This window comes from Sphaeramia orbicularis, chromosome 6, assembly GCF_902148855.1.
Source record: "Sphaeramia orbicularis chromosome 6, fSphaOr1.1, whole genome shotgun sequence".
In the NCBI taxonomy this organism is placed as follows: domain Eukaryota; kingdom Metazoa; phylum Chordata; class Actinopteri; order Kurtiformes; family Apogonidae; genus Sphaeramia; species Sphaeramia orbicularis.
Genome location: NC_043962.1, coordinates 5,259,303 through 5,285,356, shown reverse-complemented (window position 1 = coordinate 5,285,356; position 26,054 = coordinate 5,259,303). Strand labels below are relative to the sequence as shown.

At 38.5% G+C, this 26,054-nt stretch overlaps 1 protein-coding gene across 1 annotated transcript in view; it reads left to right on the top strand.

The window, feature by feature from the left end:
- zfpm1 (zinc finger protein, FOG family member 1) overlaps window positions 1-26,054 on the top strand; it is a 140,696-nt gene that overhangs the window by 104,416 nt on the left and 10,226 nt on the right. The window contains exon 6 of the mRNA XM_030136526.1: window positions 24,912-25,014. Within this exon, the coding sequence (XP_029992386.1) occupies window positions 24,912-25,014 (103 nt within the window). The remainder of the gene's footprint in view (window positions 1-24,911; window positions 25,015-26,054) is intronic.

The following is a 26,054-nucleotide window of genomic DNA, read 5'->3' as shown; positions in this document are numbered from 1 at the left end:
CGGATGGACTCCTATCACAGGCTGCGATTGTGCATCGTGTGCACGTCCATCTAATCATATGATACTGATGCAGGGAGGGGCTTCCTGGCATGGACTCACACATGAGTACACAAACACATCCACTTAGTTCATCTGCTGCAACAAAACTACACTATGGACTTGGATTTTCAGAGTTTTTGGAACACAGATACCAGTTAGAGCTCATTAAGACTCTCCTCTGTCTCTGTTTCCTTTACTCCTTCTCTCCTCTCTTCATTTCTTATTACTTTGTCTCCTTTGCTCTCCTCTCCTAACCCCACTGTCCTCCCCCCTCCTCTCCTTGTCTCCTCACCTCACCTCATTTCCTCTCCTCTGGCCTCCTCCCACTCTCCTCTCCTTTTCTCTCCTCCTCCCACTCTCCTCTCCTTTTCTCTCCTCCTCCCACTCTCCTCTTGTCATGTCTTCCCCTCCTCTCCACATTTCTTCCTCTTCTCTCTTCCCAGCCTCCTCTTTCCCCCTCCTCTTCTCCTCGTCCCCTCGTCTCTTGTCTCCTTGCCCCCTCGTCTCCTCTCCTCCTATCCTCCTGTCCTCCTGTCCTCCTCCTCTCCTCCTTGTCTCCTCCTCATCTCCTCTCCATCTTCATCTCCTCTCCTCTTGTCTCCTCTCCTCCCACCCTCCTCCTCTCCTCTTCTCCTTGTCTCCTCCTCGTCTCCTCTCCATCTTCATCTCCTCTCCTCTTGTCTCCTCTCCTCCCACCCTCCTTCTCTCCTCTTCTCCTAGTCTCCTCTCCATCTCCTCTTGTCTCCTCGTCCCCTCTCCTCCCACCCTCCTGTCCTCCTCCTCTCCTTTTCTCCTAGTCTGCTCCTCTCCTTGTCTCCTCTCCATCTCCGTTTCCTCTTGTCTCCTCGTCCCCTCTCCTCCCACCCTCCTGTCCTCCTCCTCTCCTTTTCTCCTAGTCTGCTCCTCTCCTTGTCTCCTCTCCATCTCCGTTTCCTCTTGTCTTCTCGTCCCCTCTCCTCCCACCCTCCTGTCCTCCTCCTCTCCTCTTCTCCTAGTCTCCTCCTCTCCTTGTCTCCGTCTCCTCTCCTCTCGTCTCCTCGTCTCCTCTCCTCCCACCCTCCTGTCCTCCTCCTCTCCTCCCCCTCTCCCAGACGTCCGCCTGTCTTTTATCTCCACATGGCGCCATCCTCCTGGACAACAAACCCCAGTGATTGATTCCTGCTTGATAGTCTCTCATTTCTAAGATTTCGTTTATTATCAGTGAGGTTGAGTGTACAGATAGACGTCTGTGCGTGTGTGTGTGCACGAGCGCTCACTCCCTCACCCGTCACCTTTTGTTCTTCGCCTCCCTTCCGCCGCCCGTACTTTCTTATTCCTCCTCTAAACTCTCAAGTCTGTTCCTGTTCTTTTAAGGACTTTGCATTCATATGGAAAGCATCTCATTCTGACTGGTAATATCCATTTTCGCTCTTCTTCCTCATTTTCTTTACCCCCCTCCTCCTCCTCTCCTATCTATGGGCTGAAAGAGTGAGGAGACGGACCTTCAGTATCTGCTGGAGATAGTGGCCATAATCACATTCCTTCTGTGTTTCTCCCCCTGTCACTCCACATCCTTCCCCTCCTCTATCCATCCCTCCATCCCTCCCTCTGGGGTCGGCAAGGGTCAGTTCTGGCCTCCTCACAGTGTTGGAGGAGGAGAAATCGGCTCATCTCCCACCACTCTGCTGAAGCTCACACCATCACACATCGACTGACTCTGGGGAAAAAAATAAATAAAATAAAGCCAAACCCCCCCCCCCCCATAACAACCTTAAGATCCTCGTACCCAGTAGATAATGTGAATAGATGAAGCCGTTTAACACAGTTATCATCAGTATTTATCAACTTTTGATTACATGACCATTCTTGCAGTTTTGATTGAGAAAAACAAACTATAACCTAGCACGAGTAAATTACACTCATTAATACAGTTTCATTTAGGATGAACATGCTCTTATCTCATCAGATCTGGGAAACTAATGCAGTTATGTACTATAATCTGTATGAGTACGCTCTATATGTGAAGTATATGTTGCAATGCACACGTGTACCTTTTTGTACTTTTTAATTTCTTTTCCTAATCTTGCTCATTTGTTTCTCGCCTGCCACGGGGACTGGAGATGGAAATTATCTAGACGGTTATAATCTAATATAGAACAAAGCAACTTTACTCTGTTTGAGTCTAACATTTTCTATACACGGCCCCTGATAAATAAACGAGAATTAGAAAAACAAAATGAATAAATTAATAAATAAATAAGTACAAGACAGATTTTGGCAGAATACACGGATGACTGTTGGTGAAGTTCTTACACACCACACATTTTTTCTAATCTAAATCTGACTGAAAGTAAACAGACACAGTACTGTATATACCTACACAGCAAATCAAGCACTGTTGATTTTCTAGAGTTGAGTTGATGAGTGTTGGTTTGGGTGTTGTTTTTACACTCCTACAGTGTTAAAGAGGTCTTTGGGCAGAGCTAATTCCGGACTGGAGGATGTCAGGTTGTAGCAGCAATAGGTCAGATCAGTGACGTCACACCATGAGGGATGATGCTCAACAGCGTGTCACCCCCACCCACAGTAACTCCGCCTTCATGTAGAGTTAATGATCTTAGTTCGGTCTTGATTTAGAGTTTAGTTCACTGTGTGAGCAGTGCCATTGTTCCCGATGTAGGAAAGTGTCACTGTCGGCAAGAAAACCCTCCTGCTCTCCTGAATGTCATTTTGGGGCCCCAGTGTTGAACAGGAAGAGGAGTAAAGAGTTAATTAGATTAGATTAAATTATATTAGATTAGTTTAGATTAGATTCCACAGTGGGGAAATTGACTAAAATAACAATTAGGGCTGTCAAAATGAACGCATTAACGCAGATTAATCAGTCATTATGATTAATCTGATTAAAAATTTTAACGCAATTAACCCATCTGCAGCGCAAAATGACTCTGAACATCTCTGGCAACGCAATTCGGGCAGTTTTTCCAAGTGGAGTTACCATTGCGCATGCGCAAATGGACAGTTGATCTGGTGGTGACAGGCAGCAGAACCAACCCATAAAGTTGGAACACGAAGCATTGGTTAGTCAGGGATTCTGCAAGCGCTTTGGCCAGCTCGTGACAAACACATTAAATGCATTTATATTCCCTTCTTTTCTGAGTCTGTTTTGTCATGCAAAATGAAACGCAGTTAATATCGATAAAAAAATGAATGTTATTTAATTGTGTTTAATCAAAATTAATCTACATCAACCCTGTGATTAATCTGATTAAAGATTTTAATCGTTTGACAGCACTAATAACAATACTAGCGCGTTGACACATGTGGATCCACAGTTCATCTTAATATGATATCTAGGGACTGAAGTTAGTAAATGTGTCGTTCCTGTTTTTAACTTCATTTTCCATCATGGAGCGTGGTACTGTGCTTCCTGTGAAGCATCATGGGCAACACAATGTGTTTGTGAAGCTATTATATTCCACAATGACAAATATCTCCAAAAATATTGGTCCTATCAACTTGCTGAGATTTTTAATATGGAGATGGGACTATTCCTCAACTGTAAGAACCAAATTGGCCAGTAAAAAATGTCTCAATTTCTCAGAACTGTGCAGACACACACACACGCTCTGAGACCTTCCAGTATTATGATATAGATAATAATGTACATATTTACTCCCATAGTGTTGTTTAACAGTTCAATAGTGATTCCTATGTAAACACCAAAAACCCTCAGATTTTTAACTCAGGGTTTTAAAATTATTATTTAGACTTTGCTGCATACTCTAGTATTTAGCTCTTTTATTCAGCTGTAAATGAGTAAAAATAGCTCTAACGTTTGTCCAACCTCTGGTGTTTCTCTGTCCACCTTCCTGTTTCCACCTCACTCACATCTATACATGTGAAAATACTGTGTGTATTTTTCCTTCCACATCTTTCCCAGCTGTCTGTCTGTCTGCCTGTCTGTCCTTCCTCACTTTCTATCTGTCTTCTATCATTTGTCTCCCTCCATCCTCATCCTTCCTGGGCTGTATAAAGCCCCCAGGCTTTGCCCTCCTCCATCTCTGGGTGAGATTGGCACGACTCACTCAGCAGTCCTGCCCCTTCAGCATCGCCCTCTCTCTCTCAACTTCTCTCTCCACAAATTTGCTTCTTATTTGGCCCAGACAGATAAGCTATCAGTTTAATACGAGGCCTACCCGGCAACACAACTAGATTGGGAAGCATTTTGGACGTGCATGCATGCAGGCAGGCACACTCCGGCAACACAAACATATGTGCACAAAGAGACATATATGAAGAGCACTGTTCTGTTCCTAACCTGACTGGATATAAACTCATGGCTTTGATGATTTCATTTATTATATGTGATTTAACTGACAATTTAAACCAAATAAATCCAGAGAAAATGTATATTGTGATATATGTTATTGCCATATAAATATTAATAGTAGCACTTATCACTTTATGGCCCAGCCCTATTTGTCATAAATGGTCAGAACATGAAAAATACTTACTAAGCAGTGGAACATTTAACCCTCAAAGACCTGAACATCCTTCAGCAACCAAAAGCATCTACTGATCTATAATGTTTAATACCTGTTGATCCACTAATACTATCAATAGATGTAAATAATTGGTGTAAAATGCAGTCATCTTCTACATTATTGATTCCCCAGTAAAACCCATGGAGTTGGATCAATGACAGTGGATGTAGATGCTCGTTTTTACATTCAGTTCTAATATATTTAATTGAAAAATTCATTTTTACATCAGTTTTCTTTGTTCTTATTTAATAACCTTTGAATTTACTGAGTTTTTATGAACATTTACATGATAAATCACTTAGATTTAGGTTAGATATGCAGGAAAAAAAACAAACATTTTTTGGAAGTTACTTCAAAAATAGTTCTGGGTCATTAAGGGTTAATAATCTAAATCTAGAATGAAACTAAATGGAAGACGCAACAAATGATGTGGAAAAACCCCAAGACTAAAACATGTCAAAGATGAAAGAAGATTAAAAAAAACTGTGAAAGCTGCAACAAGATGGAAACAAACAAATTAAAAGAAAAATATATAGAACTAAATATATAGAACTATAATGATATTTATCATGATGATTGTCTGATGATTACTTTACAATATAATGGTTGATATTTTGTTGTGAATGAAAGTTGGAGAAACCAGATGATGATTTATGGTCAGAATGTGATGAACCCTCTGTGAGCAGAAGGGACATGTGAAGGGCTGTGGTTCACTTATTAATCTGAAACTGTATAACGTGGAGTCTTTGATGCTGTCATATGATGTGTGTGTGTTATCTTTTGGGCTGGGGTGTCACTTCTGAGAAATCAGGGTGGGGCAGAGTGAGAGAGAGAGATCCCGTCCTCGCTCTCCCTCCAGGAGATCTCCTTCATTAGATTAGCACCGTGTTAACTGGCCTGTGTCATATGGAAATCCTGCCATTTGCATCTCTTGAGAAAGAGGCGTAAAACCATTTATCTATTTAAATATATTCTGCCTGATATGGCTGTTGGACTTTAGAACAGGGTATAATAATGTTTACTGATCAACTGATCAGCTGGCTGCTGATTCCTCACAGTTTTTTGGTTGAGTGAACAACCAGGTCCTCTTCACGAAGCCTCCCATGGCAACCTAGGAGCGAACACGCCGCCGCCGCTCATTCTGATTGGATCGCACATGTCAAATCTGATATTATATCTCCACTTCTTCTGATTGGATCCTGCTTTAATTAACTGATAGTGGCAGGGCATGTGATTGGACCAAAGTTGGAAGAGTGTTGTGAAATTTCAGTTCAGATAAACGGATGAAAAGGAGAATGCTGTAAAACGTGCGCAAACATTCCGCTTGTTGCATCCAACGTCCGGAACGACGCCACAAGAGAAACTCCTCTTCCCAACATCGTCGCTATTGTTCTCCCTCCTTTGGCAGCGAACAGCTCACCCCACCCCAGTCCTGTCTTTCGTGGAAAGGCAGCCTGAAGGCATGATCCTAGAAGGAGCAGAGTAGGGGAGTTCAAAGCGTTATCACGCGCTGAACGTCTTTTCATCATGTTTTAGAAACAAGCGTTCGCACTAATCCCCCAATAATCTCTCCAGGAGAACTGGGGCGATAAGGCGCGCCACCCACGGCTTTTCAAACACTTTTTGGGTAGTCTCTTCTCACTCTCTATCTCTCCTCCCCTCTACCTCCTCTCCTCTATCTTCGCTCCACTTCTTCCTTGTTCTCTTACTCCCCTGGAAGGACGAGTGAAGGTGATCACCGTCTCCTCTCTCTCTCTCTCTCTCGAGCTGGTTTTTATTTATTTTTTTCTTTTGCCATGACTCTGAGCTGGTTTGTTTACATCCTGATTCTGATCTTTAAATTTTTATCGGGACTCATCAACAGTGTTTTTCTGCCTCTCTGTTTCTCTGTCTCCTCCGCCCATCAAATTAGAATGTTAATTAAAACGATGCTCCTTCAGAAGATGACAAATGGTTGATTACGGTGAGTGTGGAGACACCTTCTGAGATGCCCCCCAGAAGAACGCAAAACATAAGAAACATCCTTAAAAAACAACCGGAGCCACAGACCAATTCCCACCTGTAATAACCTAGACCATTTCCAAGTTCAGTCTTATATTCTGGACTTAATTCATGTGACGTCGAAATGCTGTGTCACTGGAAGTCCTGTATCCATGAAACACCTTCTAGAAGTTACTCATTACCTCATTGTTGCTGCTTTGTCAAAAGAAATGGCTGTGGTGTGATCCTCATTCTCCATCTACAGATCAGTGAACTCCACCTTAGACCAGAAAGATAATAACATTAAAACATATAAATAATGACAACTCCACATGCTGAAAAAGTAAAATTACATTATGAAAATGTTTACATCTACAAACTACTCTTTAAAAAAATGTGAATAACATGGATTATCATGGATCATTCACCATGGAATTTTACTTTTTTCACACTAAAATAAACAAAAAACCGTGTCAACAACCAGTATTTCCAGGTGTTCTACTGTATGTACACAGCCTAGATGCTGAGACTGTATTCCACATCTTCATTTTGGACAGAAAATATGAGTTGAAGCAGATTCTAAGCACATTTGCATCTTAATGTTGCACAAATTTTAACTGATTTTTAACTTTGCAGAAAATCATCAATAAACACCCTTTTCCATACACTATTAATACTAAATTATCAATTATTAGAGGCAACAACTATGAACAACCTGGACGTTCTTTAGGAAAATCTGTGCAATTTTACCAGCATTCTGCCTCAGTTTATCATTTACACATGTGCGTTATAACTTACAAACTACAGTAGATCTACAAAAAACTTAGTAACAGGCAGAATATTGATAAAATTACACTTCTCTTAAGAAATTTCAGGTTGTTCATATTTAAACAACCATAAAGCAACTAAATTCAATTCACATTTCGTCATTTGTAGGTTAATTTAAAGTCCACACATTGTATCATGTTCTAAATATTGACCATCTTTCTTAACTTCATCACAGCAAAGATGTTCTATTTCTTCTGCATTAATTTTAATAACTGCACAACAACAAAATAATGTAAAAAATGCAACAAAAACAAAACGCAACAGTAACAAAACGATGCAACAAAAATAAAATGACAAAAACGACATGAACAAAAATCTAAATGTTTTTTGTGAAAGGATAGTTTGTAAATGTAATTTTACTTTTTTACACTAAAACAAAGAGAAAAGTTTGCCGTTGTCATTATTTATAGGTTATTATGTTATTATTTTACTAGTCTGACCCACTTCAGATCATATTGGTCTGAATGTGGAACCTGAACTAAAATGATTTTGACGACATTTGGTCGTTAATACCTTTTGCATTTCATACATTCATTCGATGGGCCGCATCAGACCCTTAGAGGGTCCGTGGGCCGTATGTTTGACACCCCTGCTCATACCAATATAAAACCTGTAGTGATGGACATATTATCCCGAATGGTGCCCCAGTGCATCATGGTCTTAAAGCTTTAATCTGTGATGATTGAATCTGCGAGCTCCGTGTAGGAAACCTCTGCCTTCACCTGTCGTAGAACTTGTCCAGATTATGACAGTAAATGTCTGTCTATCAGTCTGTCAACGAGAGAGAGAGAGACAGGGACAGGAAGAGGAAGAGCAGGGAGGGGGGGTAAAGAGACGAGGAATGAAAACAACCAAGAAAGATAAAATACTGATAGAACCAAATCCAGCCAAGAAGGAAGAGGAAACCAAGAGGAGGAGGAGGAGGTCCACAGGCTCAAAGTACAACCTGAGAGAGGGGAGGTGAAGGAGAGGGAGGAGCTGTTCATCACTCAGTGGGAATGACTGGCTGGTATCTGCATCACGCTGTCATCTGCACCGGCTTCTGCAGGAAGGCTGCAAGAGGAAGAGGAGGTGGTGTAAGAGAGGAAGCAGAGGAGAGGGAAAACCTCTATCCGCTCTATCTCTGAGCCTCATCTCCAGCAGTTCAGGAGCACGCTTTCCAAGAGTGCCTCATTTTCAAATCTCTTATCTCAGCCCCGTTTTAAGTATCACAGTTTTATATTTTTACATGTCATTTGCATGCAGCTCATCAAACCTGGCTCCCTCTGTGCTTTTTTTCCCCTCCTTCTTCTTATTCTCGGAGGAATGCGCAGGGAATCGGCTTTACCTCCACCGCCTTTACAAGCCGTCGCCTTGTACTGTATTGATATTTGTACCTCGTGAGAATATACAGTATGAGAAAAAAAAAAAGTATCTCATGTCTGAATGTTAGGCAAATGCTTTGCAGCCGAGGTAACGTGTGTGTGTGTGTGTGTGTGTGTGTGTGAGTGTGTGTGTGAGTGTGTGTATTTGTATGAGAGAGGCGGATGAGAGTAGGTTTCTGATTTTTATCTGCCTTCCTTTTCTTCTTTGTATTTTTGGAGGATTCACACAGTGACCTCTTTGTTTGGGACAGTGAGTGCACCCCTCCAACCCCCTGGATCGGGAAAGAAACCATTTCCTGTAGCCGAGAGATAGAACGAGAAACAGATAGAGAAAGAGAGGGAGAGATAGGATGGAGAAGAGGGGGTGGGGTGTGGAGGGGTGGTGGTGGAATGGAAGAGAATCAGAGATGAAGAAAGAAAGAAAGAAAAAGAGAGGGAGGTGTATAAAAGGAAGGAGGTGGTGTGGGAGAGACAGTGAAAGAGGAGACGGGAGGAAGAGGGTAAATTGGATGATGGAATGAATGATTTTGTGAGAGGAGTGAATGAATGAGCGGTGGTTGAAAAGGTCAGCAGAGGGGCAGGGAGGCTTATTAAATTCCCAGCTACAGGAGCATGAAACATTTGAGAACCTTAAAGCTGGAGATGGTACCGCTGTAACATCTCCTCCTTTACCTTCTTCACTCAATGAAACCAGCTTCATTTTAGTTTCATCTCCAGGTTAGAACTTATCAACAAGTTCACCATGTGGACAAAAGTATGTGGACACGTTGAATTCAGGTGTTTCTTTTCTAACAGGTCTGGGATACAAAACAACAATAATGACAAATGTCAGAATATAGTGTTACTAGCACGTTGACCCAGGGGGAACGACAGGTTCTAGATCCTCTGATACTGTTCATTCCTTTACTTTCTTGGTAAATTCCACTGGTATTTTCAGTTGAATAACCTCTCAGCTGGTGTGTCTGTTTCTGCACATGAAATTTGACACCATGGCAACGTGGTCCTATTGTTTATCTGTTGCTAGGTAACCCATTTCAATGATGATTCTAGGCGAGTAAGACTATTGTATTCCAAAATTACTAATGTCTCCCAAAATATTGGTCCTATCAACTTGACGTTTTCGCTAGTCTGTTCCTTGACCAAAAATGCATAAGTATGACAAACTGCAGCTGTCAGCTCTGTACGGAGTTAGTGTGATGCCCAAGACACACAGTCCACTTCCCTTTTATAATAAGATATTGGGATAAATATCATTGCATTAGTTAGTTCATTTTCTGAACCCGCTTTATCCTCACTAGGGTCTCGGGGGTCGCTTGGAGCCTATCCCAGCTACATAGGGGTGAAGGCGGGGTACACCCTGGACAAGTCGCCAGTTCATCGCAGGGCTGAACATACAGAGACAAACAATCACTCTCACATTCACACCTATGGGCAATTTTAGATTAACCAATTAACCTGTTAGTGCATGTGTGTGGATGGTGGGAGGAAGCCGGAGTACCCGGAGAGAACCCACGCAGACACGGGGAGAACATGCAAACTCCACACAGAAAGGTCCCACCCCCCGTCGACTGGTGTTGGAATCGAACCCATTGCATTAGTTAGTTTGGTTTAAATTCTTTTCTTCCAAAATGCCTGAGATGGTTTTTACTTAATTTCTCTCAACATTGATTTTATTTTTTTATCCATAATTATGATTTTAAATGTTCTTCCTCTAAATTTCTAAAATATTTTCATGCTCTAACTGTAAATAATAATTTTCTACCACAACTAACCATCAACTTTCTTAGGAAGAAAAATCTCCCTTTAAACTAAAGGAAATATTGATGTTTATAAACTATATGGACAAAAGTATTGGGACATATCACGTCTACAGCTGTAAGATGTCCTACTCATGTTGATTTGAGATAAAAACATCACATTTAACGGGAGATTTTTTTTTTATATTATGACATTTGTTGTCATTGTTTTGTATCCCAGACCCCTGTTAGGAAAAGAAACACCTGAATTTAATTTGTCCCAATATTTTTGTCCATTAAACTTCACGGCTCACATCGGTGCATGGTATTTGACGCAGCATGAACATACGCGTGGAAAACTTATAATGCGTACAGACAACACAGCAATTAAAAGTGGTTTGTACACTTGAAAAATGCAAATCTTACCAAGTATATTTTTCTCATTTCTAGTCCAAATATCTCATCACACTTAAAATAAGACAGAATCACCTAAAGAGTAACTTTTCAGTGAGATATAAGAACTGATTTTTAGACAATAGAGCTGAAAAATCTTATTTCAAGAAATCTTACCAAGATAATTTTCACTTGTTCCATTTTCTTTTTTCTTAATTCAAGATTTTTTTTTGCTTAATTCAAGCACAACATTTTTCCAGTGTATATTTATGCCAATCATGATATCATGTTGTATCTTTTGTAGTTTTTTGTTCAAAAGTGAAAACTCAGAAGCCCAGTGGATTGATTCATGAACTAAATGCAGGATCCAAGTTTTATCAAAGTTGTATCTTTATCTTTTCTAGTAACTTTATGATGCATTTCCCCCCCCCCCTTTTTGTGATATTTTGGATGTTAACAGCTGAAGACCTTGTAAAGTTAAAATAGTTACGACAGACACTGTGTAAATACCTATAAACATGCAGCTTTTGACCCAGCAGAGTAAACCATATTAGACAATGTGAAACCCAGTCCACCGTTGAGACATAGATGTTCTAGATGGGCCAGTGGTCATTTGCATATACAAACACACTTATTCCCCAGTGGCAGCAGTAAAACTGTGTCCGTTGACAGCTGTACAGAGAAATCTTAATCTGCTCATCTACAGGGTGGTGCTGCTGCTCAAGAGGAGGGGGGAGGGGTCACTATATGTTTTATCCGATTTGCCATCCTTTAATTCATGGGTGTCAAACTCATTTTAGTTCAGCTTCCACATTTAGCCCAGTGTGATCTCAAATGGGCTGAACCAGTGAAATAATAACAAGAAAACCTATAAATAATAAATGTTTTCATCTTTGTTTTAGTGAAAAAAATATTCACATTTACAAACGATCCTTTCACAAAAACAATGTGAAGGAACAAGTGCAATTTTACCAATATTATCCCTCAAATGATCATTTAAATATGTGCATTACACAAACATTTGGTAACTGGCAGAATATTATTAAGATTTTGGAGTATAAGAACAATTTGTACAATATTACATCTCAGCTTATTATTAATAAACCCAACTTACAGATCACAGTGGATCTACAAATGCACAAAACATTTAGTAACAGGCAGAATATTGGTACAATGACACATAACTTTTTTTTGATATTTCATATTGTTCATATTTGTGCAGGTTATTCACATGTTATCGTTTAATGATAGTTTGTAAAAGTAAATATTTTCACAGTGTAATGTTATTTTTTCACATTAAACCAAGAAGAAAATTTGTCATTAGAGTTGTTGTCATTTATAGGTGATTATTCTATTATTTTACTTGAGGTCACATTGGTCTGTATGTGGAACATGAACTAAACAACTTTGACACCATTGATTTTTAATTTCTTCAGTGTAATTTTTGCATTTCCCAAATTCATCCCATGGGCCGGATTGGACCCTTTTGATGGGCTGGTTTTGGCCCACGGGCCGTATGTTTGACACCCCTGCTTTAATTGAAGTGTCAGCTCCAACATAGTCATCGTCATTTTCATTGTCGTCATCATCTTCATCATCGTCGTCATCATCGGTGTTTAGATGAGGAAGGGCGACGTTCTGATACTGAACGAGGGAGAAAATGAAGAAATGAAATCAGCCTGGCATCATTTGCATTCAAGTTTTATCTGCGTAGGAGGAGGGCGTTTTTGGGCCTGATAAGGAGAGGGCGTCGCAGGCAGTGCTGGAGGTGGAGGTGGGGGCGGTGGGAGAGAGGTGGGGGGTGGAGAAAGAGACAGAAAGGTGTGTGAATTTAATATGTTAACTGACTTTAGCAGTGGAAGGTGTCTATGGAGTTCAGGGAGTGTGTGTGGACGGTTGGTGTTTGTTAGAGCAGCTGTATCCAGGACTTTGGAGGAAGTGTGTGTGGAGTGGAGTGGGGTGGGGTGGGGGTGTGTGGGAGAGTGGAGGGGGGGGTTAATATCAGACCAAATAATTAGATTCGCTATCGTCTCGGCGGCAGCAGTGCGGGGATCAGGCAGATTAAAGCCGGGCTCGGAGCTGGTTAATATTCATGAGGGGACCGGGGTCCGGGCGAGGGGCTTAGACTGCGCCTCAAAGACTCTCCTCTGGCTGATGGGGCTTAAGGCAGCGCTCTCAACCAAGATGGAGCTCCGGCAGCGAAGGGAAGGGAAGGGCCTGACATCCCACAGATAGATGGAGGACTGGGGACGACTAGAAGCACCGGATGCACCTCCATCTGGAAACGACACGCTGTCTTTACTTTTTTTTTTTGTTCTTCTGGGATGAAAGAAACTTGATCATTCTCAACTTTAAAGCCTTGTTTTCCTGCGACTTTCCTTCTCTGATCAGATCACCTTTACACCTGGCAGGTTTTTATTTAAGTGTGTTGAGACCAGGAGTGGCAAACATATGGCCCATGGGCCAAATCCGGCCGGCCAAAGAGTCCGATCCAGCCTATGGGATGAATTTGTGAAATGCAAAAAATACACTGAAGATATTAACAATGAAGGATGTTAAAATTATTTTAGTTCAGATCCCACAAAAAGAACAATATGATCTAAAGTGGATCAGAAGAGTAAAATACTACCATAATAATGTATAAATAATGACAACTACATATTTTTCTCTTGTTTTGGTGGTAAAAAGTAAAATTATATGAAAATCTTTACGTTTATTAACTATCCTTTCACAAAAAATTTAAATACCCGCAACAAATACGAACCACATGAAATGTCTTAAGTGTAATTTAAAAAATATTCTGCCTGTTATTAAATGTTCAGTGTATTTGTAGATCCACTGTGATCTGTAAGTTGTAAATCTGTAGTACATGTGTAAATAATAAATTGAGGCAGAATATTGGTAAAATCACACTTATTTATCACAAGAAATATTAGGTATTAGGTAGTTGCTGTTATAATTCAGTGTTAATTGTGTAGAAATGGGCGTTAATTGATGATTTTCTGCAAATTCAGATAAAATTGGTTCTACATTAGGATGAAGACATCCTTAGAATCTGCTTCAACTCACATTTTCTGTTCAAAATGAAGCTGTGAGTACAGTCTTAGTATCTGTTGTGTGTACAAACAGTAGAACACCTGGAAACACTGAATGTTGAGATGGTTTTCAGGCCAATTCTGACCCTCAGATTGGGACTATTTGTCTTATACTAGTACTTAGATCTCATATTATAATGACTTTTACTAAGGTGTCCAATTTCCTCCTGCTCCAAAGTACCACTCCCAGTTGACCTCTGACCTATGAGATGCAGTGTATCATGGGTAAAATCACTCTTGACGCGCCTCTGTAAATGAAAAGCCCATGCTGAAGATGCTTCTGAAGAGGCCAACGGACTGAATTCATACTTGTTAATAATAATAACAATTCAGTTTAAATTAAATAATGTTTGGAAATGAGCATAAATTGATGATTTTGTGCAAATTCAGATAAAATTTGTGCTTCATTAGGATGCAAAGATGTTTAGAATCTGCTTCAACTCATGTTTTCTGTCCAGAATGAAGCTGTGGAGTACACTCTCAGTATCTGGGATGTAAAAATACAGTAGAACACCTGGAAACACTGGATGTTGAGACAGTTTTCAGGCCAATTCTGACCCTCAGTTGGTGATTCCACTGCAGATGTTTCGCAGTCAGATGTTCACAGCAAGTGTCAACACTGACAGCACCACACAAGTGTAAGAATCTGAAATGCACTGGGGTCGTATGCGTCAAAATCCACAGATCGTAAGGACAAAAAGTTGCGTTGGAAGCCAAGGTCGCGTCGTTGTGTGTCTGGGCACGTTCCTCGGGTGACTGCTGGCCGTTTGAGTCGATGAGATTGGCGTCAGACCAAGAGGAGTGAAAAGAGGTTTTGATACCATCCGGTGGCCTCTCCGTTCTCTTTAACTCACCACACATCTCTGGCATCTGCATTCTCCACCGGCCGGCTTAATTACACACACACACACACACACACACACACTGAGGCTGTCAAAGTGTGATCTGGCCGTTTGCCTCTGATTCTCATTATCTGCTTGTAAACCTCAGCCTCAGTACATGTATCTGCATGTTTTGGACTGAAAAGTTGCACGTGTTTATTTATTTATTTATTTGTGCTTCAGTTCAGCGACTTAACCCTTTAACCTCTGAGACATGATTCCAGGTAAAGGTGCTGCTGTGAATGTGCATCTGTTTCAGGTTCATTAAAGCTGCTGTGAGTATGTGCTTGTGTTCCTTTTCTTCAGTGGTTTTGTTTTACTGTGTGTTTTAGGGTCAAAACAGGTGGAATAACAGGAAAAGACAAAGAGAGGAACTGAAGTTTGACAGGTTTGGACTAAATAAGGCACTAGAATGTACATCAATAAGAGATTTAGGATGTTGAACATGACTGAACAACAATAACAAAGGTTTGAATTTTGACCCAGTAGGTTTTGTTTTTGGGCTCTTTTTTATTCTAAATCAGTCTAGCTGCTTTTTGACACCTGGTTGAACTCCAAACAGCAGTTCCACAGTCAAAAATCAGTAAAAAACACAGTAAAAAAAAAAAAAAAAAAAAAGAAAATCAGCACAATACTGGAAACAACAGTAAGAACAAAAAACGACAAGGAAAACGGTGTGAAAATTAAAAAAAAAAAAAAGCCCAAACCGTCTATTTTTATAGTGAGTCGGTCTCACTCACTGCTCTGTGTTTTGCCCTCCAATACACAGGCGGCGGTGGATGCACTGAGCATGCTCAGATGTCTATGGACAGAACAAGGTCTATTCTATCAGCACATTCTGAACTTTTTCGTATTGAGAAAATGGTTGACTTTTTATGAATATTTAAAATAAATCATACATTCAGAGCGCTCACCACAGACACGTCAGGGGTTAAAGGGTTAAATTCAGTAAACTGATGTCCTCGGCGTTCACACTGAAGACGTGCTTATTGAGCGACTGTACGTCTAAGTGCAGGTATTTGCTCCTGCAGAGCTTCCTGAATGTCAATGAGTCCTCAGGCGGGTCGGCCAAATAGTACAAACTGTTTTCTTTGCTCCTTTCGGGCTTCCGTTCCTCTCATCTGATCATGAGCTACACTGGACTGGACAGACTTCGCACCAGGTTTGTTGATTCCAGGCCTGATGTGGGATTAGAAACATTTCTGAGGTGAAATGAGATCAGAAATATTTAGTTTGAAGAAGTTGGAAGAGTCTCTGAGCAGCAAAATTTCATCTGTTATTTTAGTTCAGGTTCCACTATGATCCTAAATGGGCAAACAAGTAAAATAATAACATAATAACCTATAAATAATGGCAACTTCAAACTTTATCTATGTTTTAGACTGAAAAAAAGTAAAATTACATGATGAAAATGTTTACATCCACAAATTATCCTTTAAAAAATTGTGAATAACATGAACAACCTGAAATTTCCTAATATAAGTGCTTTTTTAAAAAACATTATGCCTCAGTTTATCATTTACAGAAATTACAGATCACAGTGGATCCATAAATATACTAAACATTTAATAACAGGCAGAATATTGGTAAAACTGCACTTACTTCTCTTAAGACATTTCATGTTGTTTATATTTGTTTAGGTTATTCTCTTACATAAAGTACCTAAATTCAACCCACATTTTACCATTTGTAGGTTGAGTTAAAGTCCACACATTGCATTATTTTCTAAATATTGACCATTTTATGTAACTTCATCATAGAATCGATGCTGTGTTTCATCTGCAGTTGTTTTAGTAACTGCACAACAAAACGTAAAAAAAAAAAAAAAAAAGCAATAAAAACAAAACGCAACGGTGACAAAATGATGTAAAAAAAAAAAAATGCTAGAAAAATAAAATGAGATAAAAGACGGAAACAACAAACAAAAAATTACAAAAAAAAAGAGCAAACAACGCAACTTAAAGAACACATTAAATGACTTTAAGCAACATTAATAAAACAATGTAAAAAAAATTTAAAATTAAATGACATAAAAGATGCAAAAAGAGGAAAATGACACATTAAAAAAAGACGTAAAAAAATGCAACCAAAATAGAACGATGTAAAAAACAAAACAAAATGCAACATTGACAAAACAATGAGAAAAACAATACGTATACAACTGATAAATACATTTTTGACACTGCTTGATTTCTTAATTTGTAGAGAACTGTATTCTTAAAACGTTATGACGTTTGTCTTAAAATAGTCCTTAAATCTCTTATTACGAGTTTTATTAAGGTGTTCAATTTCTAATAAAGTCAAACATTAGAGAAACTTTCTGACATTTTCCAGAGGCTGAAACTGCTGAATAATGTTGGATAATTCCTGTTTCAAACTACCGCTCCCAGTTGACCTCTGACCTCTGAGATGCAGTGTATCATGGGTAAAATCAGCCCAGGCTGAAGGCACTACTGAGGAGGAAGACGTGTTTGATGGACTGAAATCAAAGTGTCATTAACTCCTAAATAAAAAGATGAGAGCGCTGACGACTCAGGATGAGCCACGAGTAATGACTTCATATTCTGGATCTGTGAACACCAGGCTGTGTGTATGTGTGTGTGTTTTCCACTCGCTCAGCTCTCCCCGTTGCCCTATCATGGTGAATTCCAAAGCCGTGGCCGTGATGAATTAGTCTGAAACAAATTAGCAGTACTTACAGCTCAGACGGCTCCAGCATTGGGTTACAAATTAAAACAAAAGCAGCCGTATCTCCACATCAGCGCTAGTTCCCCATGAAATACAATACGCTCTGCCTCAATCTTCAACAGTACCACAGACTGAGAGGCTTCTTCCTTCCCTCTGTCCTTCCCTTCGCTCTGTTCCACTCGTCCACAGACACCGTGGATCGTCCTCAGGTGTTTACGCCACTTCACAAACAGAAATAAACAATAAAACACACACTTTAATGAAGCGACACCTGTGTATTTGACCAGAAGCACAAGTGTTTTTTGATCCTTTTTAACTTTTGGACACATTTACATCAGTTTACCTGTTCAGGGATAAGTTTATGAAGAGTGTAGGTGTCCCGATTGATGTTTTTCTTTTAATTTGACTTAAAAAAAAAACTTATAGTCATGGAAAAAATTATTAGACTACGCTTGTTTTCTTCAATTTCTTGTTCATTTGAATGCATGGTACAACTAAAGGTACATTTGTTTGGGCAAATATAATGAAAACAACAAAAATAGCTCATAGTAGTTTAATTTCAGAGCAGATATCTATCCATTTTCCATGTTTTCTTGATCATAATCAAAATCACTTCAGTTCTTCCATCAGTATCTATGCCATTGTACTGACAAAAACGGTGCTTTTAGTCATTCCATGTTTTCTTTTCTGCCTGTTTTAGTCACATGATATACACAGGAGTTAGGACTTGATTGCATAACCATTGTTTTTGATGATGATGATGGTCTAATATTTTTTTTTCCGTGACTCTAGGTGTTCTGATTGATGTTTTTCTTTTAATTTGACTAAAAAAAATGGACTTATATAATCACAATATTTAGTAAAATGCTAAAATCAGGATTAAATTTAAGACCTTTTTAAGACTACTTGGAACAGAATTTAATGCCCACTTCACAAATATTCATGACGGAATGATCTTGGATGTATACATACAGTAGAACAGCTGGACACACTGGTTGTTGACATGGTTTTGGGTTTATTTTGATGTGAAAAAAGTTAAACTGCATGACGAAAAGGTTTGCATCTACAAACTACCCTTTAAAAATTAGATTAATCTAAACCATGAACCTGAAATGTCTTAATATAAATAAGTGAAATTGTACCAATATTCTGCCTGTTATTAAATGTTCTGAAATCTGCAGTGTAATGAACATGTTTAAATGATAAACTGAGGCATATAATTGTTAAAATTGCACTTAATATTCTTAAGAAATGTCAGATTGTTCATGTTTGTTCTGCTTTTAAAGGATAGTTTGTAGACGTAAACATTTTCATTTCATAAAACATGAGTTGAAGCAGATTCTAAGCACGTTTGAATCCTAATGTTGCACCAGTTTGAACCCTTTATAGTTCACTCAGGAATACTCAAATTCTAAATTTAAACCTTAGTAAGCTATTAGAGGACATAATAAAACTGTATTACTTTTGTGAAAATTTCCTAATTTTTTATTAAGTTGAAAATCAAGGTCAATGAAGTTACCGTATTTGGTTCCTTACCTGTAAATGGCCACAAAAAAAAAAAAAAAAAAAAAACATTCCAAGTACATATTAAAAAAAAATACATGTAAGGTGAAAGGAACATGTATTTTTGAACATTAGAACATGACTTTTATAACATTAGACCCCCATGCGTGCTGGCCTAGACCCCTGTCCACATCCACACGACCCCTTTGAACATCATTGCTTACATTAGTACCATTACTTCATCATTCCTTACATTAGTACCATTACTTCATCATTCCTTACATTAGTACCATTACTTCATGGTACCAAACAGAGCAGGTACATTCACTGTTCATGCAGAAGTGAACCGTGCAGACCCTGGAGACCACATTGGACCTCAGATTATTAACTCACTGTCCTCACTGGAACTGTAGCTGTTACTGTCTTGTAATGTGTATGGAAGTGACCAAAAATAGTCACTTGCCCGATAAAGGGTTAACTGAAAATCAGCGATTTATGCCCATTTCAAACATTATTAATACTGAGTTATTGATTATTCTAGACAGCAACTATGAACAACCTGATGGTTCTTAAGAAAAATAAGTGCAGTTTGACCAATATTATACCTCAGTTCATAATTTACACATGTACAGTATAACATACAGATCACAATGGATCTACAAATACACAAAACATTTAATAACAGACAGAATATTGGTACAGTTACACTTATTTATATTAAGATATTCCATGTTGTTCATGTTTGTTCAGGTTATTCACATTCTTAGTGAAAGGATAGTTTGCAAATGTAAACATGTTCATGTAATTTTACTTTTTTACCTTAAAACAAAGAGGAAAAATTGGAGTTGTCAATATTTATAAGCTATTATGATAGTATTTGACTGGTTTGATCCACTTTTTTCTGTATGTTTTTAGTGTGGATGTATGGCTATGTAACTTCTGCTGCTGCTGTCTTGGCCAGGACACTCATGAAAAATAAATTTTTAATCTCAATGAGCTTTTTCCTGGTTAAATAAAGGTGATAACTTTAGACCTAATTGTTCTGTATGTGGAACCTGAACTAAAATGATTTTAACACCCTTGACTGTTCGTATCTTCAGTGTCACTTTTCCATTTCACAAATTCATCCCATGGGTTTTTACACATTTTTTGTGAAAGAATAGTTTGTACATGTAAACATTTTCATCGGTAATTATACCTTTTTTTTTTTTTTTTTACACTAAAACAAAGACACATTTGTAGTTGTCATTAAATATAGTTTATTATGTTCTTAGTTTCCTGGCCTGACCCACTGAGATCATATTGGTCTAAATGTGGAACCTGAACTAAAATGAGTTTAACACCTGTTTTAAACATTAGTGCAGTTGAAGGACAATCCGTAAACACACAGTTACATGTAGTTCACATTAGAACTATATCAGTCTAAAAATAGTACATATGAGAACATGCACAGAATGAAAAACACTAAATTAAGCCTCATGTCACTGTTTGACCCTCAGTATTTCAGCTGTGGAGTTTAGAACTGGAGGAATGCTGCCTCCTAGTGGTGGTTTACTGGTACTGCACCACAGACAGTGGGCTGAACTGTAAAGACATGAACACTTCTGCATTTACTGCCTTTAGAATGGACAGTCAAAACTCCTGTTGCTCCTTCATTGGCCATATTTAACAGTTCAGAACACAGCATATAAATTATGTGGTCCGCAACGCCGTTTTCAGGAAGGTCTGACTTCAAGGCGTGGACTTACAAGAAGGATTTGGGTCATGGCAAATATTTCTGTGCCAATCACCATCTATTGTTCAACTTCAGCAGCTGCTTAGTTGAAACTTGACACGATCGTTGCTCATCCACTGGAAGAAAAGAACAATATTTGCCTTTTCACTGATCCAGGGGAAGGATGAGAACATTATTTAATCAGGTCATCAAACTTTATCACAGAAATAACATCAGAACTATATTTTTATTCAGTATTTTTGGATATCATTAAGTATTTCCCTACAATTAAACAGAATCAGACCCTTAAATGTGACTTATAACATATTCTGTAACACGTTAGACTAGAATAGAACTTTAGTGTCATTGTTATAATACAGTGAGAGACATGTAGCAGCAACTTCCTCAACAGTCACAATAAAAAGTGAAGTCCAATATATCAAACATAAATAGACAATGTAATGATTTTAAATACTTTGGATTACTTCAACACTGTCTTACTTTATTATTATTATTATTATTATTATTATTATTATTATTAGTATTAAAAAGGTGGTTGATTGTGGTGTTCATGCCATGATACTTACACATTTCTATCATTTTTACATTAGATTGTGATCATTTTTATTGGACATCAGTAGTTGTGGTGGATGAATTAAATTTTTTGTTTTTAGGCTTTATATCATTTACATCGTTACATGAAACATTTGATCATTTTACTTATTTGTTATTGAAATTTAACTGATGTAAAACAAAAAAAAGATTTTATCTTTATTAAAATGTTTTCATAGTTTATCTATTTTCTGCTAAAACAGTCACTTTCATAATAATTTAAAATGACAAATATGCATCTTTGTTTTTCATTTTGCTGAATAAAAGATAAGATAAAATAGACTTTTTTGATCCCACCATGGGGGAAACTTCTCAGTTGACAGCAGAAAATACAAAAATAAAGTACAGGAATGACAGAACACAGAAAATATACACTTACGAAACATAAAACGCTAAGAAAACATGACATCTACTGTTTATATAATAATAAAAATCCATTTTAGGACACTGTACAGCAAAGGATAATAAGACAATAAATAAAATACAATAAACTGTAGTATACAAGTATTTCTATACATTTAGGTTTGAATTTAAATATATACATACACATATTTACAATGTAAATATGTGCATTTACATGGAGGGTGTCAGTGTAAACTGTAATAGTCTGAGTATGAAGTCAGATAAGTTTGTTTTCTTGTTTCTTTATCTTTCCACTTAAGACAACCCAGCCTTTCAGAGACTTTCCTGACGTGACGTTTATGGTGTTAATTATGGATGAAAACAGGTGTAAACACATCGTCCTGGTCTAAATGTTGGAGCTGTAGAGCCCTGTTTGTTCTGCTGTTGGGAGTCATGGGATCGGTCTACGTCCTGGGACTGAATGTCTGCGGAGCCTCCGGTGAACAAAGGCCAGATTGTGTTTTGGACGCAGGTGTGTGTCCTGTGGTGTGTGTCCTGGGTTGTGTGTCTCATACCCACACATCCATCCAGCCTGGGTGGATGTTGGCTCTGTGGTCGGCTCTTTGTCCAGTGTATCCACCGTGGATCTTATTATGGGATGCAGATGAATAGCGGCCGTCGACCTCATCAGATCTTCTTTCTCGTCCTTTTCTTGCGTCCTCTCTCTCGGGGTCTCTGTCCCTCCTTTATTCCTCTTCTCCTCCTTTCTCTTTTTATTCCTGCTCTTCTTTGTTCAGCCCGTGCTCCCCTCATTTTCTCATTTCCTTCTCGGCCTGTAATCATCATCCTGCACTCGCTGCCAGTCTTTTCTTTTTTACAAGCGTCTGTTTACCAGTGGACACTGGACGGCACCGCCCCCGCCGTCCAATTGACTGCAATTAATACGTGGATTTGTGTGATTATCTCACAGTTGAGGCAGAGAAATGCATCCTGGGAATCACCACTTAAAATGACAAAGCCACGTGTTTTAAGAGCATCTCGCTTCTTTAATTTCATTTACCTCCGTGTGACATGAGGGACAAAAATCTATAAAGCAGTGACTGTTTTTTCCACATTTCTGTTCTGTTACAGTCTGTTTACAGTCCTGTGTTCAAGTCCTAGTCCAGGGGGGTTCAACCTGTGGCTCTGGGGCCCTTTTCAAGTGGCTCTATGTGACTTTGTCAAAAACATATAGACATGAATAACACCTTTTTTCTTTTTTTCTTTTTTTACATTTTGCTATTATTGTCACAACCATAAAGTGGTTCTGATGTTATGCAGTTATAAAAATCTAGACTTAACTCTAAGTGAATCAAAAAAACAGACACAGCAGTAAAACTAAACTACTTTTTATTTAATGATACTGAAGGTGTTCACCTGTGTTCTCCAGTGCAAATAAAGCCTTCACATACCAGCTGATTTTTAACACAAAACAGAATAATGACAAATGTCACCATTAACTTAAGTGTAATTCTGTAAATGCACAGAAACTTTGATTTATTCTAGACATATTCCACACAAACTGTTCCTAAAGAGCTTCTTAAACAGTCACCACTTTGAGGTAAAACATTTAAGGATATTTTTGGCTCCAGACAGTTTTTTTTCTATTTCAGTCCTAAAATGGTTCTGTAGATAGTAAAGGTCGCCAACTCATGGACTCGTCCAACATTGGTTTAGTAAAGTTCTAATGTATCTGTATTTAAATCCAATCTGGATAAATGTGAAGTATGAACAGCAGGAAAAACTCAAGTTCAGGGGAAAAAAAAACAGCTTCTTTAAACAAATTCAGACTTGTTTTAGTTCAGGTTCCACATTAAATTCAACAAACTCAAATGGGTCGGACCAGGAAAATACTATAATAACCTAAAAAATAATGTCAAGTCCAAACTTTTCAAATGTTTTAGTGTTAAAAAAAAAAAAAACATAAAATTGCTCCCATTTACAAACTATCCTTTCACAAAAAATGTGAATAACATGGATAAATACACTGTTGACTTCTTCTCATGTCATAATTGTGACAATGTGATTCTCAATAAATAAAGTGTAACTGGGACTTAGTATGTGATCATAGTACCTGGTCAAAGGTGATTAAATAGGGATAAAAACAGAAATGAGTTAGAAAACAAAACTATTCTGACTTTATAGACAACAGTGTATGATTAACATTAAATGTATTTAAAGAAACAAGTGTAATTTTAATAATATTCTGCCTGTTACTAAATGTTTTGCGTATTTGTACAGGGTGGGGAAGCAAAATTTACAATGTTTTGAGGCAGGGATTGAAAGACAGTGTATGACCAATTAGTTTATTGAAAGTCATGAGAATTTATTTGCCACAAGAAAATGTACATAATAGAAAATGTTTTTATTCTATGTGTCCTCCTTCTTTCTCAATAACTGCCTTCACACGCTTCCTGAAACTTGCGCAAGTGTTCCTCAAATATTGGGGTGACAACTTCTCCCATTCTTCTTTAATAGTATCTTCCAGACTTTCTGGTAATAGTTTTGCTCATAGTCATTCTCTTCTTTCCATTATAAACAGTCTTTATGGACACTCCAACTATTTTTGAAATCTCCTTTGGTGTGACGAGTGCATTCAGCAAATCACACACTCTTTGACGTTTGCTTTCCTGATTACTCATATGGGCAAAAGTTTCTGAAAAGGTATGGATAATAGTGTTAGGTATGATTATGACATCAATATATGTTTGGTTTCAAAACAATTGACGTAGTGCCTGCTGAGAAAAAACAACTAAATGTTCATTGTAAATTTTGCTTCCCCACCCTGTAGATCCAATGTGATGTCTGTGGTTGTTATTCTTTTTTTTTTTCTTTGACAGGATAGTTTCTAAATGTACTTTTATTTCTTGTTTATGATGTTATTATTGCACTAGTCTGACCCGATGAGATCATATTTGACTGTATGTGACTGAAATGAGTCCGACCCCCTGGTTTACACGGACCAGACACTAAACTAAACACAGTAACTGAGAACAAGAACACAGGAGGAGATCCAGAAAAACACATCTGCTCACAGAACCAAACATCGACTGACAATCATTGGTTATTTTCAGAGCGGAAACAGAAACCTGCCTCTAAATGGGTCTAAAGTCACCACATCTGTTGACTCTGTTGTACTGAGTATCTGCCCTGTTGTGTGTTTTTGTGTAGAACCCCAGACTGACTCTGGTGTGCGACAACGCAGACTGTTGGATCAGTCGACTGGCGTTGACCTCTGACCTCCCAGCGGCCAACTGTACCATCTACAGCCAAGGTGAGTGTGTTCAATATGTGTTAACGTCTCAACAGGAATAGAATAGAATAGAATAGAATAGAATAGAATAGAATAGAACAGAATAGAATAGAAAAGCCTTTATAGTCATGGTGTGTTCAATGACATTAGGAGTGCTAGTCCAGTCAGTGCAACAATATTAATAAAAAAAACAAAAAACAAAATAGTACTTCTGAAAATAAAATAACAAAAACTACAAATAAGATAAGAAAATATAATATAAAATTTTACAAAAGTAATATAAGAGTAGAGCTAAGTACAATAAAAAATAAAAATCTTATTAAATGTTAATAGATAGATGGGCTTTATTGATCCCAAACTGGGAAATTGTAGTCCAGCAGCATCAGGACCCACAGTGAAAATACACTGAACAAAAATATAAATGCACAAAGAAATATTTTGATTTATTTTTATGCAATAAAATAGAGTATATAGGCAACAATAATAGCATATTTTCCTTAACAAATGGACTTTAATTTGCGAACATTACAGGCAGTTTAAAAGAAATAGTCCAGGAGTTACGGCATCAAGAACACAATGGGGGTCAACGGTCCGAGTTCACAGACGTTAATAACGAGTGTGTCCTCCTGACATACGCCTGTTGTGACGACCGACAGACTCATCTGCAGTTCTGGTCGCTGGTCGGAGCCGATCACACAGGTGCTGGAGCCACATGTGCCGGTCCTGAGCGGGCGTGGTTACACATGGCTGGTGGGCATGTGGACGTTCCACAGTGCTACCAGTGTCTCTGATGCGTGTCCTCAGGCGGCTGACAGTGGAATGATGCACATTCAGTCGTGCTGCCACTGCTGTAACGGACAACCCAGCATTGACCGTGCCAATGGTACGCTCCCTCATTATTTGCGACATTTCTGGCATGTTGACAAGTGACAAAAGTGCACAGTTTGGTGTGCCCTTTTATTGCCTAGACTGTAAGGAGTGTCTGTGTACTGGTCACGCAGACTCACCACCACTCTGTCATGCTCCATAATTCTTATGGATGGAAAAACTCAACCTTTGAG